Source organism: Zosterops lateralis (genome assembly GCF_965231275.1).
Source record: "Zosterops lateralis genome assembly, chromosome: 15".
In the NCBI taxonomy this organism is placed as follows: Eukaryota; Metazoa; Chordata; class Aves; order Passeriformes; family Zosteropidae; genus Zosterops; species Zosterops lateralis.
The window spans coordinates 1,221,114-1,236,109 of NC_139775.1; the positions used below are offsets into that span (position 1 = coordinate 1,221,114).

At 50.0% G+C, this 14,996-nt stretch overlaps 1 protein-coding gene across 3 annotated transcripts in view; it reads left to right on the forward strand.

Moving 5' to 3' along the window:
• Nucleotides 1-13,454, forward strand: part of PEMT (phosphatidylethanolamine N-methyltransferase) — a gene marked incomplete at its 5' end in the record, with an annotated part of 42,129 nt that extends 28,675 nt beyond the window's left edge. For all 3 annotated transcript variants that reach the window (XM_083872326.1, XM_083872324.1, XM_083872325.1), the window contains 5 exons: nt 1,752-1,897; nt 6,375-6,486; nt 10,469-10,543; nt 11,316-11,376; nt 12,077-13,454. In XM_083872326.1, the coding sequence (XP_083728452.1) occupies nt 1,752-1,897; nt 6,375-6,486; nt 10,469-10,543; nt 11,316-11,370 (388 nt within the window). In that variant the 3' untranslated portion in view covers nt 11,371-11,376; nt 12,077-13,454. The remainder of the gene's footprint in view (nt 1-1,751; nt 1,898-6,374; nt 6,487-10,468; nt 10,544-11,315; nt 11,377-12,076) is intronic.
• Nucleotides 13,455-14,996: the final 1,542 nt, after the last annotated feature.

A 14,996-nucleotide genomic window follows, 5' to 3' on the forward strand; every position in this document is an offset into this window, starting at 1 on the left:
AGGCGCATCCCTGCAGTGGGATTGCTTTCCTCCCAAACTCAGGCAGTTCTGGTAGCAAGGACACGGATTTTTTGGCTTCCTTTAGAGGAGACTTATATAATTTAAAAATAAACACCACGGAGATGATGCTAAGGATTGTGCAGCTGCTGCTGCTTCACAGTGCAGCCAGATTTGCGTCTTCCCATTGGAAATGATTTTAAGCTAAGCCAGTGTGAGCCTGATGAGCACAGGGAACTGTGCTGGGCACTAGAGGAGGGCCAGCCCTGGGGACTGTGCTTACATTGCCTGGGACCATGCTGTTGTTCCTCTGTCTGTGCTTGACTCCTGGGAAAAGGAATTTCTCTGTAATTTCCAGAGTGTATATCACTCAGATGCTGTGGTTTTGCTCACTTCTGAGCATATTACATTTATTCCATGTTTTGTTTCCTTACTCTAATCCAAACTGATGATTAAATGTCTTGTTCTGGGGTCCTAAAAACTCCTCAACAATAGAAAGCCTAGTGGGAGCAAGCTCCAAAGTGAACAAAGGTAATCATCCAAGTTCCTAAACCAGAGTTTAAGTATTATCCTGGACTTGCTTGGTGCATGAACTTGCCATCAGGCCTTTGAAAGATGTGTTTCCAGCTGCCTGGCCTTCAGCCATGCAGGCAGGACTGTCTGTCTCGGCTTTTATTTGGGCAACAGGGAAAATCCAGAGGTTTGAAGGGCTTAGGGAACATGGACACCAGGGAAAAAAAGCTATGCCAACGCCCTGCAGGTAGCATTATGGAAGCTCTTTCCAGCTGAGGAGCCCAGGACTGTGGGCAGGAATAACTCTCCTGGCCCTGAAAGACAGTGGTGGCCGGAGGTGTAGGAGAGCTGTTATTCCACTTGAATTTTAGCCTCCAGGGTGCTCATTAAAAAAAGGCTCAAAGTTTCCTTCCTCGTGTGTCAACAACATGTGGAGAAACACGGTGTGGAGCTCTGCAGGTCTGTTATCTCCTCTCCTGTGTTTTTTTTAATCACAATGTTGTCTCTTTTGTCATGGCGCATTTGTGTCGGAGCCGTGTGCGGTGCTGAACCTGCCATGCCCTGCTCTGGGCAGAGCTCAGGGGGCTGAAGGGAGGGGTCACCATTATTCTGATCACAAATAAGTATTTGGAAGGTCAGACCCAAAATGCCTGACCCAGCTTGGAATGGAAGGAGCTGTGCTCACACTCGAAAACGCCTCGTCTCTCGTATTTTCCTTTCGCCGTTCCAATCCTCCCCCTGCCTGTCAGGCTCCAGCCGTGAATCACTCCTGGGCACGTGGCTAACACATGAACACTGCAAAATATTTTGATGGAGGGGAACGGGGGTGGGAGCACGAGATAATCCAGCCAATTGTTCCCAACCCTTCAGGTCCTGTGCCAAGGCATCACAGCCTCCAGCATTTGCAAGGGCGTCTGTCCCAGAGCTCTCAGTCATGATGAAAACTGGGATTTGGTGAATAAGGCAAAGCATTTGATATCATAAGTCAGTGGGACTGGTATTTCCAGGAGTGAGCAAGGGCTGTGAGTAGAAATAGCTGCCCTAGAAGCCCTGGCTCCTCACAGTCTTTAACTGATTGCTTCTTCCATTGGGAGGTTGAGTAGGCTCAGGTGGAAAAAGGGATCTGGAGAGGGGACCTTCTCGGCAGCTTCCACTCCCAAAGCTCCACATCTCCCAGAGAGACATGGGTGATGTTAATTATGAGTTGCTGCTTTTAAAAGCCCTTGTTGTCTCCCCAACAGCTTCACAGAAGCCATGAAGAGCCAGCCAAAGCTGGAGGGCTGGGACTGCCACTGGACCTACTACTCAGGCTTGGCCATCTCAGCTGTAGGGACCTTGTTTGTCATCTCCAGCTTCTTAGCACTGGGATTCACTGGGACCTTCCTAGGTAAGCACTGAAAATCCAACAGCTTTGCCAGAAAGTGCATTTAATTCTTGCAGGTATCTCTTGCTAGGGCAGAGCCCTGTAGGAATTTCCTTGTCCTTGCCATCAGGGCTGTCAGATTTGTTATTATGATACCAAAGCATGACCCAATCCTGCTGTTACCTCAGTTACCTCGCTCAGTGGTTTTATACAGCAAATCCCATCACCTCCAGCATCAAGCCTGCAGGTTTAGAGGACAGCTGCTCATCTGCCAGCCCAAACACCCTCCAGAAAAGGGACCCCAAGCTCAAGACCTCATAAGTGGCACTGGCACAGCGGGTGTGAGCTGTCCAGCAGCCCTGCTCTGAGCACCCACCTGCTCATCACACGTGCTGAGGCAGGATGTTGTTTGCTCTCCCCTCTGCAATAAACCTGATGTTCGTTGACAGATCCTTTTATCTGCCGCTTTATGGCAGAAGGCATTTTCCACTGTGCCTGCTTTCACATTTAGAGCGTAATTCTGTTAGCATTGTTGACTTTGAAAACATGCCAGTATGTGTGGAATTCATAAAAATAAAGTAGAGACAGGAACAATAAATATCCAAGGAAAGGGGCAGCTCCTGCTGGCTGAAATAATCACAGTCCCAGCTTTGACACCTCATTTAGGCTGTGCTTTTGCAAGTGCTTTACAAACCAAATTCAATTAGCTCCTGTGGTGTCGCTAGGAAGAAGAGAGGGACGTAATAAGCCTTCCTGGTTTCAAGTGGAGTTGCAAAGAAATGTGTTGAGTTGGCCGAAATCCTGCTGCCAGAAATAGAGCTCAGCACTCCCTCCATGTGCAGCCTCACTCCAAGCCCCCTGTCACACCCCTGTCCCTCAGCTACCAGGCACCAGCATCCTTCAAAATCACCTGTAGTGATGTTGTGCCTGTGGAGACATGTCCAGGAAGGCCAGGCACAGGAGTACCCATCAGCAAGAGCTGCTTGAACACTCCTGAAGTTCAGCCAGATCTGGAGTTGTTTACGTAAAGCCTGATTCATCAGACCAGGAGGATCCATTGGACTTGAACCGCTGGGAAAAAGCAAACAAGTGAGTCAGGCTCAGTGTAAGAGGTGAGAGGGCCCTGTCCCTCGGATCTGTATCCCCTGAGGCAGGGAAGAGATGGGCGTTAGTGGTCCATATAAGGCATTTTTGCTCCATCCTCTCTGCTGGGGAGGTTCTTCCTGCCACCACTGCCCTGGGCTGACACAGCAAGGACCAGCTCTCTCTGCTAGCGGGGCATGACGGGCACCAGGGCAGAGCTGAGTCAGGATGAGGACATGCCAGGACCACGTGCCAGTGCAGCCAGGCTGGCTCAGGAGCTCTGCAGCACTGAGGCATGGTCCCACAGGGGATCCATCCTTAGACTGGTCACAGCTTCTCTACTCCACACAAGCCCCATGAGACTCTTAATGGAGAATGTCCCTCAGCGTGGTTTGTTACCCAGCCATGGGAAGACAACGGGTCTGCAGATCTCTAAGAATCTCATGTGGGATATTCTCTTGCTCAGGACTCTCTCAGGACTGTTACTTCCAACATCCATGCAGAATTTTAGTGCTGCCCTGGTGCTGCAGGAGGAGCAAGGACTCTAGATAGCAAAGGACTGCATTGCTTGGCAAGGAGGGGATCCAGCTTCTTCTCACTGTTGACATCTGAACTCAAGAGAAGTTTTGAGAGAGCTGCTGACACACAGACACTTCAAAAATTACTGGAGCTGGATTTGACCCTTTGTGGGTTTTCCTACAGCAGTGAGCACTGAAACAGGCAGGGCTGCCTGTTGAATTCCTTCTTTAGAGCACATTTAGGCTTTGGAGCCACTGCAGAACATTTTGTCTCTCTAGTGTGGGCTAAATGGTGCAGTGGGAGCTGTGTGGGTCACCCTTCTCCAGCAGCCAGGCTGTGCCACCCCATCTCCAACACGGCAGCACCAGCTCCACCAGCTGTTTGCAGCAGCTGGATGTGGCCTCTCTCCCAGAGCCATCCCTGACACAGAGCCATCCCTGGTGCCCTGTCTCCATGCTGTGCCCTCACTGGGATTCAGGCATCACTTCAGCACCCTCCCTGTTTGCCCTGTTTGCCAAAAAACACAGTGATGAGGGCTTGGCTTTTCTTGAGGCTGAGGACATGGAGAGGCTGCTTTGTCTGTCTGAGCCCATCTGCCTCATACCCCAGTGACATTTCTTCCAGCACTGACCAAGATTTTAAGACAATCTGACTTGACTAAACTCTGTTGCCAGTCCTGGAGAAGCTGACAGCTCTCCAGGGTGAAGCAGAGGTGGTGCTTCAGCCCAGGTCAGGCTCCAGGGATTCTGAGGGACCTTGCAGAGTGCACTGAATGGCTTTTTGCTGCTGTCATCCCACCCTGTGCAGAGAGATGGCTGCACAGACCTCCAGCAAAAAGTAGCTCAAATTAGATTCCAAAGTGCCTCAGCTTGGCAAGGAGCTGATTCCTGATTTGAGGGCTCAGCAGAGGCACAGGAGATGCCTGGGGTGATGCTGTGCAACACAACACAGTCCTGTCCTTAAGCACCTCTCTGAACATAAACACATATAAACCACCTCTCTGGTGGTCATGTTCACTGACCTGTGCAGGTTTAGAGGCAGAGATTACATTGGAAAAGCTCCTGGGGAGCTGCCTGTGTGCTCCTGCTCGTGGAGAGCCTGCCTGGAGGGTTGCACAGCCCCACCAGGGCTGGGCACAGATAAGCCCCTGCCAGCCCCACGGACCCAGAGCTTTGTGTGAACCTCCTCAGTGCCAGTGCCATGTAGGGAGTGAGGTGTTCAGCTCAAAGGCAAGGGCGGGCAGGGGATAATGAAGCATTTTGACACATAAGAAAGCACAGAAATGGGCTGTGGCAGGGGGTGATGTGTTCTTTCTACCAGAACAATCTCAGATGTATTGCCAAGTAACTGTGAGAACATATAGTATGCATACAAGGCAATTATCTCACTTAGTGGCCTGTAGTTAAAGCCCAAAAGCATTGTGTAATTGGGCAAGGGCTGTTTATCCTTAGAAATAAATGTTTTAGCACCATGTGAGGTCAAAGAAATTACACTACGATCCAGGTAATAATAATAACCTTGAATAGTTTGCACTCCTGTAATGCCTTTCATCTGGATTTGTGAGCACTTTCTCACCATACATTAATCCTCACCACCCTCCGTGCTCTAAGAAAGACTGATGTTATGATCGGTGCACAATAGCACCGGGAGGGATGGAGGAGACTTGCCCAAGGTCAGGGAGGGGGCTGTCAGCAAAGCTGGGAACACAACCTGGGGTGGTGGCAGTGCCCTGGGCTGAAGGACTGGCTGCTCCTCACGGATCAAAGCTTGTGCAGTGGACATAGAGCATGGATGGTGCTGTGGACAGAAAGGAATAGAGCTGGGGAAGGGTCTGGAGCACCAAGAGTAGCTGAAAGAGCTGGGAGGGGGCTCAGCCTGGAGAAAAGCAGGTTTAGGGGGAACCTTTTGGCTCTCCACAACTCCCTGACAGGAGGGTGCAGCCAGAGAGAGGGGTCAGGCTTTGCTCCCAGGCAGCAAGGGACAGGGAAAGAGGAAATGACCTCAGGTTGTACCAGGGGATGTTTACATTTGATGTCAGGAAAAAATTCTTCACCAAAGGAGTTGTCAAGCCCTGGCACAGGCTGCCCAGGGCAGCAGAGGGATTTAAAAGTCGTGTAGATGTGATGCATTGTGGTCTCACTTGTAAGACCAACAGAACCAGAGGTCTGCATCCTGACCCTTTATCCCCCTAAAATGTTGCTCACGAGCTACACATCTCCTTGTCATTTCTTTTCCAAGCTCCTTTTGGGAGGGTGGAAGGATTACTCCAAGGTAGATGGGAAGCTGGTTGGATGCTGACAGTTCTGAAAGCTTTCCTCATTACAGATGACAATCATCCATTAACATCATCATCACTGTGCTGATAACTGAGTGTTTTGTAGGCAGAGGTGCTATTTTCTGAAATTCTGAGAAATCTCTGAACTATGAGATAAGAGTGGCATTATGGATAAGGGCATTTGGTTGTGGTGGTCATGATTATAACAGCTCCAAACTTCCATTACACAGTGCTGGGTTTATTTTCCCATTAAATGGATTTGATCCCATGGACTTGCTTCCTCGTGGAGTGGCATTTGACAGGCAGTTTCACAAATGAGAAAACCAGAATTAACCAGCTGGGACCTCGAGAGCTGTGTCCTGATGAGGGACGTGGCTGCCATAACCTCATTGCAATGCAGGAGCCTTTCTCGTGGGCGAAGAGCCATTCCTGGAAAAGCTGATAGACACAGGGTAAACAAACAACTTATTTGTTGCTGTTTCCTCAGCCTGGAAGTCAGTGCTGAAGTCCTTTGCTGTGTATCCCTGGCAGAGATGCTCTGTGGCACAGGGTATCAGTGTCTCAAAGCCCCCCATGACTCCCAAGTTCATGGAGCCTAACCAGAAGCTCTCTGCTTGCTCTTAGGTGATTACTTTGGCATCCTGATGGAGGAAAAAGTGACCAGCTTCCCCTTCAGCGTCCTGGACAACCCCATGTACTGGGGCAGCACAGCCATTTACCTGGGCTGGTCCCTCATGTGAGTACCTGCCCCTACAAACACCTCTGCTTGTAGGGTGAGTTGGGGGTCTCTTGGCAGGGCAGGAGGTGCCAGGGTGCATTGGGGGCCAAAAAAGACACTCTGTGATGGCAGAGAAAGTGCAGCATGCCCTGACTTCTTGCTGTCCTGGCTATTTTTGTGTGTGGAAAATCTTGTGCTGTCTCAAAACACTCACAGCATTTGTTGTAGAAAAATAAAGAGCGGCCAAGTGCTGAGGGAGAGGAGGCATCAGCAAATGCTCTGCATCTGAACGAGGTCCTTGGCAGGCTCTGCACGTGGAAAAATCAACAGTCAGGGCCAAATTCATGCAGGGTGTCACTCTGCAGGGGCAGGGCACTGGTACTGGGGAGCAGTGTGACCCTGCAATTACTCTGAAAAAAGCAAAACAAGCCAAGCCACCCTTTCCCCCAGCCCACGGTGATAACACTTCCGAAACACTCCTTGTGTGATACAACACAGCTTAATAGCCTGCTTAGGAGGAAATGAATAGGCTGTAATTTAGCAGCAAATGAGCAATATACTCTATTCAGTGTAACAAGTTTGATGTGGTTTTCATTTAATATCGCATTTTATTTATTTGCCCAGGAGAGAAAAAAAAAAAAAAAACATCCTGGCTGGGTTACTTCAGAAGCCCATGGAGTGTTGCAGGCTGTTATCACAGGGTATTTTGCACTGGTTCTCCTGACTGTGACCACCTCTCCTCTGCTTGGGTGGAAAAAATGAAGTGCTTTGCTACTTTCTGGTCATTTTTTCAGCCATGTGTGCAGCCCCGGGTAATAAGTAAAGCTGATGGTTTCTCTCCTGTCTCCACTGAGCCTTGTTGCTGTTAGTTCTGCACTCGAAATCCCCCCCGATGCTGTCAGGGTTGGCTGAATGAGGCTGTTTCCCTTCCTGGCAGAGCCACGACATTGGATGGGGTTTAAATCCTGGGAAATGGTGCAGGAGAGCCAAAGGGAGGCAGTGCTGGGCACGAGGGTTGGCCACAGGGTCTGCAGCAGCACCGTGGAAACATGAATATTGCTGTGGGAAGTGGGGCAGAGCTGGGGCAGGATGAGTACTCCCCACAACACACCACGACCCCCACAGCAGCACAGAAGTAGGGATTTGACGAGGAGGAATTAAAAGGAGATCTTTATTTGTTTTAAAATCAGCATCAAAACTAACATCTTAAAACCTTTGCAGGATCCACTGAACCCTCCTGAGCTGTTTATGTCACAGAATCCCTTCTTCACCCCGCTCATTGTGGTCTTCCACCACAATTCTGGGCAGGAGCAGCTCGAAGCAGTTCAGGGATAGCAGTGATTGCCTCCTTTTTCTCATTAAAAGGCTGCCACCATTAAGGCCAGCGAGGCATGACAAATAATGGCTGAGGACAAATTGCTGGAGCTGTGCAAAGCAGCACCGAGACACCACCCACCTGCCTGGGGGAAGCTCAGCACAACTCTTCTCACGGTGCTTTTGGCTGTTTCTCTTCCCTGGGACCTCAGTTCATACCATCACAGAATCATTTAGGTTGGAAATGAATTGTAAGATCATCGAGTCCAAGCATTAACCCAGCCCTGCTGTGATCAGCACTAAAACCTGTCCCCAAATGCCACATTTACATGGCTTTTAGATCCCTCCAGGGATGGTGACTCCACCACTGTCTTGGGCCGCTGTGCCAGGGCTTGACAAACCTTCCAGGGAAGAAATTTTCCCAATATCCAACCTAAACCCTCCTGTGGGGCAACCTGAGGCTATTTCCTCTTATCACTGGCTCCATCCTTCTGTCAGGGAGTTGGAGAGAGAGAGAAGGCTCCCCCTGAGCTTCCTTTTCTTCAGGCTGAGCTCCCTCATCTCCCTCAGCTGCTCCTGATGCTCCAGACCCATCCCCAGCTCTGTTCCCTTCCCTGGACACCCTCCACTGGCTGATTTTTTGGGGGGTCCACACTTTCTCCTGAGGTCCCAGGGCTTTCAGAAGATGTCAGGTGTCTGCCCTCAGAGGCCAGAGCTGATGTCCGATCTCTGTGGCAGCAGGAGGGATGCTGGAGGAATTCTCCAACTGTCTGATCCTAAAACACATTTGTCTTCCTCTTCCCTTGCCTCACACTCCTTGTCATGGCATCAGAACCCAAAGGATTGATCCATTCTCATCCATAAGGGATGAAAACACATCACATCAACCAGCCTGTCCTCTGACTCCAGTCCAGCCTTAAAAGCATCAAGTGGAGTGACAACCCACAGCCATGGGGAGCTGCAGCAAGGCTGGGGACAGACAGACTTCCTATCCCCCCAAAAAACCCCTCCTATCAGGACAACAAAACCTTCCTGACTGATTCATCATTGCTGCTACAATCAGATGTGGCCCAAAATGTAGGTCAAACTCGTAAGAAGACAGGAGCAGTTCACCCAAATGCTGCTCATCACCTGTGTCGAGCAGCCTCATTTCTCCTGTGAGACAAATGGAGCATTCACTGTGTGGGGACAGCTTTGTGTGCCTCTGGTAGGGAAGTGTTCTAACTCACAGCAACAGGCTGTGTAAATCAGAGCTGGAGCTGCAGCCAAATGATGCAATTAGAGGTCTTGCTGTCAACAAACAATCATGTAAATTTGTTCTCTCTGATAGGAATCAAGAAGGAGACATGACTAAGCATGTAATAGCAGGGCCTTGGGAGAGAAGGAAGTTGCCCGAAGCTTCCTAATGAGGGAAAAAAGTTATTACAGATTGAAAATGGTGAAAAGGTGAAGATTTGTGGGTCCCTCTCCAAGGGCTGATGAGGCTGGGTGGTACCTGAAAGTGGCTCTAGGATGAGGTTTAGGTGGTTCAGTCTCTCTCTGCAGGTGTGTTTTCCCAGCAGCACAAGTCACTTTGCACCAGGCTTGTGGGATGTTTATCCTCATAAAATGGTTTGGGTTGGAAGAAACTTTTAAGCTTATTTTAATTGTCCCCCTTAATTAGGACACTGGTGATTGCCTTTAACTGCTGTTGGCAGTTCTGAGAGGGATGAGAGCTGGCTGTCAGCAAATAAAAAGTATTTAGCTGATCCTTGGTAGGGAAAAGTGCAAGGCCAGGCTGGACAGGGTTTGGAGCAGGCTGGGATTGTGGAAGGTGTTCCTGCCCATGGCAGGGGGTGGGATGAGATAAGCTTCAAGATCCTTTCCAGTCTAAACTGGAAATCTGTGATTTCTATGATTCCATGACATCTCTCTTCTGAGCAGGAGGTGATGAGGATTTTTGGTCCCAAAGCTATGGCCTCTGCTAAGAGGAATAGCCCTCTCCATTGTATCTTCAGTTCTCGATCATCTCTCCCCATAAGCAGACAGTGAGGAGCAGTGGGTGACATTGGTCCCCCATGCTGTGCCTGGTGACATCTCACTGGAGGACACATTCCTGAAACACCTTGAAATGGGTTTAAAAGTGAACCAAGCCCCCGGCCCCGATGCAGCACCCACCCCAGCACCTTCCCAGGGCAGGAATGGCCCTTCCTATCCCTTTCCCTCCTAATCCCTGCACTGGCTCAGCCACCACTTGGATGTGTGAATGCCACATGCTGCTCTGGCTGCCTGGTGTCCCCTGTACCCTGGGTGGCCCGTCTTTTTGGGACATCAGACATTTCCCTCAGAGCAGGGACTGGGAACTGCAGCCATATGTCAGCAGCTGCTCAGCCCTTAAACATCCCTATAATCTCAGGATTTAGCATCAAAGCAGGAGCTCTCATAGCAGAGACGTGCAGGGATCAGACTTAAAAGAAGTCGCTGAAGTAGGCTGGGGAAGAGTCTTTGCCAAGTAACATCTGTCTAAGACAGTTAACATTAAGCACAAGAAAAAGAAAAAAAAAAAAAAAGAACCCAACCCTTTTGTTTGCTTCTGTTTAATGAGCAGTGAGAGCTCTCTGTAGCCCAGTGTCTCATTTCACTTTCTCAACCAGGTCTTGCATAAGCCCATGTACTTACCTGATCTTTTCCTTCTCTTTCAAAACAGGCACGCCAGCCCAGCTGGCCTTTTGCTGACAGCTGTAGTGGCAATTTCCTACACAATTGCTGTGCTCTACGAGGGGTGAGTAGCTGTGCAGAACTGGAGAGCTTCTAATTATTTCTACCAGCTTTAACTCTCGAGGTTTCACAGAACTGCACAAGTAGAGTTTTTTTCCAATTAATTCAGCAGGGAAGAAAGAAAACAGAGGATTATTTTTCAATTGTTTCGATATTGGGCAGATTCCACTCTGAAACTATTTGCTGGGTTCTAGGAACATTAGTGCATTTTTTTTCTTTTTATCAAAATGAGGCCTTTTTTCATTTTGGGTTCCATATTCTGTCTATAGAAGAACAATAAGGAAGGCAGTGAGAGGACTCATTGTGTCTTCAGAAGAGCCCCCTACAAGAAGCACTTGCATTTTGTAGTTCCTTGGATGGGCTTCTCTGCTGTTTTGCACCACAATAGCCCAGCCAGCAGCACAGGATGGAGCAGCACAGAATAACTCCCAGAAGCAGCAGTTGTACTTCAGCAGTGAAAGGTCTTTTGTATTTGCAAGGGAGGAGGAGATGCAGAGAGCCATGGTCTGCATGAGGAGGAGTCTGGGTGTGTGCTGAGCCTTGTCCTGCTCAGCACAGGGATGGTCCTTTAGCTGCTCCACAATCCAGAGAGGCTGAAACCAGGATTGCCACGGCACAGAAATTGTCAGGCTGTGCCAACCTGTGAAGGACAAATTTGGTAGAACATAAAGGTGAGCACTCAGTAACCTTGATTTTAATTCTTCCTCCCTTCTTTTGCCCCTCTCTTTTGTCTCTGCCCCCCTTCTCTCCCCAAATTCCCATCCTCCCAACTACAGGCCTTTCACAGAGGAGATCTATCGCAGGAAGCAGAAGGGAGTGAAGAGCAAGTAGCCCCAGGTACGTTTGCTGATGGGAACATTCCAGGGGCTGCTTTGCTGGGCTCCCCCACCAACAAACACCCCTACCCAGTCCTGCCTTCCTTGGCTCCTCCAGAGCCCTTCCCACACTTCTCAAAGCATTTGAGCTCCAAGCCTCTGCAAAATCCCAGGCAGAGAGGCTTTTCACAGCAGCAGTTGTGTCCGCCTCCTGGCACCTGACCAGCAGCCCCCAAATTGTTTTGATTATACACTTGAGAATCAGTGTGAGGGAAAATTGCTGGGAAGCTTCGAGGCTGCAGGCTTCATCTGAATCAGGCAGGAAAAAACAACTATTGGCCATGGCAGGTGCTCCAGAGAGTGGCAGGGATGGTGTGAGAGGACACATGTGCCTGCTTATCCCTCAGGGAAGTTGAGCATCCCTGCTGCAGCTGCTCCTTGCGAGCCAGCAACATTTCTGCCAGTGGGCTCACCCTAAAACCTCAGCCCAGGTCTGTTTGGGAGGCTTTTCCAACAGCACAAGCTGCTGGCCAGGCTCCTTTCCTGGGGGTTCATTGCCATCCTGGAGCCCCCAGTGCATTTGCCTGCTGGTTGTTGGAGAGCTGGGACAATCCCACAGCAGTGCTGAGGTTTTGGCAGCAGCAGCATAACTGCTTCTCTGACAGAGCTGCTGTGGCACCAGTGAGGTCCCCAATGGACTCTTGTCCCTTTGCCTTTTGCAGAGCACTCTCTCTTGGGGACCTTGTGCCTCTCCAGTCCCCACACTGTCTGGTTTGCCCATTTTCCTACTGAGATGTATCCTAGTAATTAACCCAGCAACCCTTAATGAGCCGACTGAGCTCCCTGCAGCACTGGAAGTGACCAGAAGAACAGCCTGAGCGTGGTGGCAGCTCCTTGAGGTCCCTGTCCCCAGGTCTGTGTCCTGGCCACTGCAGCTCCCGATGCTCTCCTGGGAGTGACACAGTTCAGGACCTTCCCACCTCTTCTCCCACACCGATTATTGGAGATCTGCAGGCAAAAAGGAATTCCCTTTGGACTGGAGGGAAAGCACAGTAATGATGGAAACACCGAGGGCCTTTAATAAGTGAGCTCTGAGCATATGGAAGCACCAGCTCCAACTGATCCTGAAGATCATCTGAAGGTGCTGCCTAAGAGCCACAAGGAGACAAAGTTCAGATGCAGCAATGGAGAGAGCTTAGGAGCCCGTGAGGATTCCAACGCAGATGGGGAAGGAACAGAGGAAACTTCTGTGAGCTCAACAACAGCAAAACCTGCTGCAACCCCCTCCCCCCCCTTCTTTTTTGGGAAAGGAACCTCCCCATCTAGAGCTGCAGTTTCCCACCAGTGCAGAGCCCTGCAGTGTCTCCACACTATTGCAAAGGCTTTAAGAAAAGTGACTAAAGAGCACAGGAATGTGAATGTATGACCTAAACCACAGCCCAGGGGCATGGAGGGGTGGCAGCTATCCTACAACATGAAGAAGACCCAGGGGAAGAGTCAATCCCTGTCTGCACCTCACAGATATCCCACCCCCGGCCATGTTGATGCCCCAGCCCCTCCTTTTCCCTGGGTCTACATGAGGGTCCTGCTGCCTTTCCCACCACCCAGTGCCTTCCAGTTGTTTTTCACTGTCTTGCAGGGGCAGTGGGAGGGAGGGAGGGAGGAGAGGGAAAGGTTTGTTTCTACCTTCCACACCATGCAGCAGCCAGGAACAAGATGTGCCCCTCTGCCCCTTCCACCAGCCTCAGCATGTCCCAGAATTGTCCAGTGCTGAATCCTGGCTTGAACAGAAAGACTCCAGAGGTGATGCTCCAGCCCCAGGCTCTGTTTTCACAGATTCCCAGAACAGTTTGAGAAATAAACTGTAAATGACCAAGCGAGCAGGTGCTGGAGAAGGGAGCTGTGCTGCTGCTGGCTCTTGTGCAGGCACTGGAATGTGGGGCCACATCTCAGCATCACATCGTCCCCTCCACAGAGGGTCCTCCCTCTTCTCAGTGTCACCTCCATGAAACGGTTCCATTTCCTTTTGCTTTTACACGTTGTAATTAACTCACCCTCCAGGCATTGCTCAGCAGAATTAAAAGTGTTGGTCTGTTTTCAGTCCAGCCTCCATTTCCTCCGGAAGGGCTCACAAATGCTGTATTTGCGTTTCATCACTTCAGAACCATTACACATAGATTTATTTTTTTATTGCCGTGTCAACCACCTTCCTCTCAAAGATCTGGGCATAGTATTTTATTTTTAGATAAGTTTCCACATTCCCTTCACAGCTAATGTTTATAGACAGAGGCTAAACCAGCCCAGTACCCATAGCAACCATCGAGGAGAGGATACATTGCATTATTCCGACAATTTATGTCAGAGTTGCCAGTCCTGGCTCAAAGTCTCTGATGTCAATAAACTTGGATTTGTTGATAAGTGAAATCAGTATTTACTGAAGAAGCACATGCTCATACGGGAAGAATTATTCCTAACGAGAACACAGCGAGGGCTGTATTTGTGCTGTCTCATTCCCAGTCTGGGGACCATGTGTGCCTTTCCCAGAACCTGCTGTAAGGCCAGAAGGGACCCCAGTTGTACCATTCCCCTCTCCAGCCACTATCAGCCTCCTAAAACGTGTGTCTGTCACCACCCATGGTGGGGCTGCTTCCCATCCCATGCCCACAGCATCCCATGAGCAAAGGGATTTGATGCTGTGCTGGGACTGGCTTCACAGACTCCTTCCCCCGTGATCTGCCATTTCCAGCCTTTCCCACTTCCCAGCCATTCTGTGGCAGCTTTGCATTGCACAAGGTTTTTTTTTTCTGGGGCTATGCCAGACACATCCCTGGTTTTAGGAGCTCTTCCTGCAGCAGCCAGCATGGATTAAACATCTCTGCCTTCACAGAACTGGTTCTGGCTGCCATAAAGTTGGAGTTTGATATTTTAGAGGCATCTGCTCTCTTTCCTGAAGAGGGAAGGTGAGGAGCTGGGAGTTGATATTCCAGCCCATCTCATGGGGTCTGAGCCCACCTTTTTCCCTGGGGCAGGGGGTGGCCTTGGCCAGGACCAGTCCCAGGTGTTGCTGTGCTGCTCCCTGGGGCTGCAGGGAGGGAAACACAGAGACACCATTATGTTGTTTTATGGTATTTAACAAGAAGAGATTAGGGGACGCTCCTTGGTTATAATGAAAAAAAAAAAAAAAAAAAAAAGAGAGAAAAAAAAAGTGATTCCTCTCCAATTGCCTAATATTTCCAAGAATTTGAGATTACACAGGGAAGGGGTGAAACCTTCATGCTGAGCACGAAACTCTGGTGGTGCTGCAGCTATTTCCCCTCTTCCTGGCTGCAGCTGGGACACATCCTGCATGGATGCAGGGATGGATCTCATGGCCAAGGTCAGAACATGAGTCCTGCTGCTTCCAAAGGAGGGACCTGCCCTGTGGGATCCCCAGGACCAGCTGGTTGCAGCCTCAGCTCTGCAGTGGCACAGGCAGGAGCATCCAGCTCTTGCAGAGACATCAAGGACCAAATGGGTTCCCTGGAAATGGGGTCATGAGGCCATTTTCATACCTTCATGCCTTCAAAATCCAGAATGGAGCTTTCTGGGCCCACTGGAGCTTGGCAGAGGGGTTGTTTGCAGCCTTGGGAATCACTTCACGTG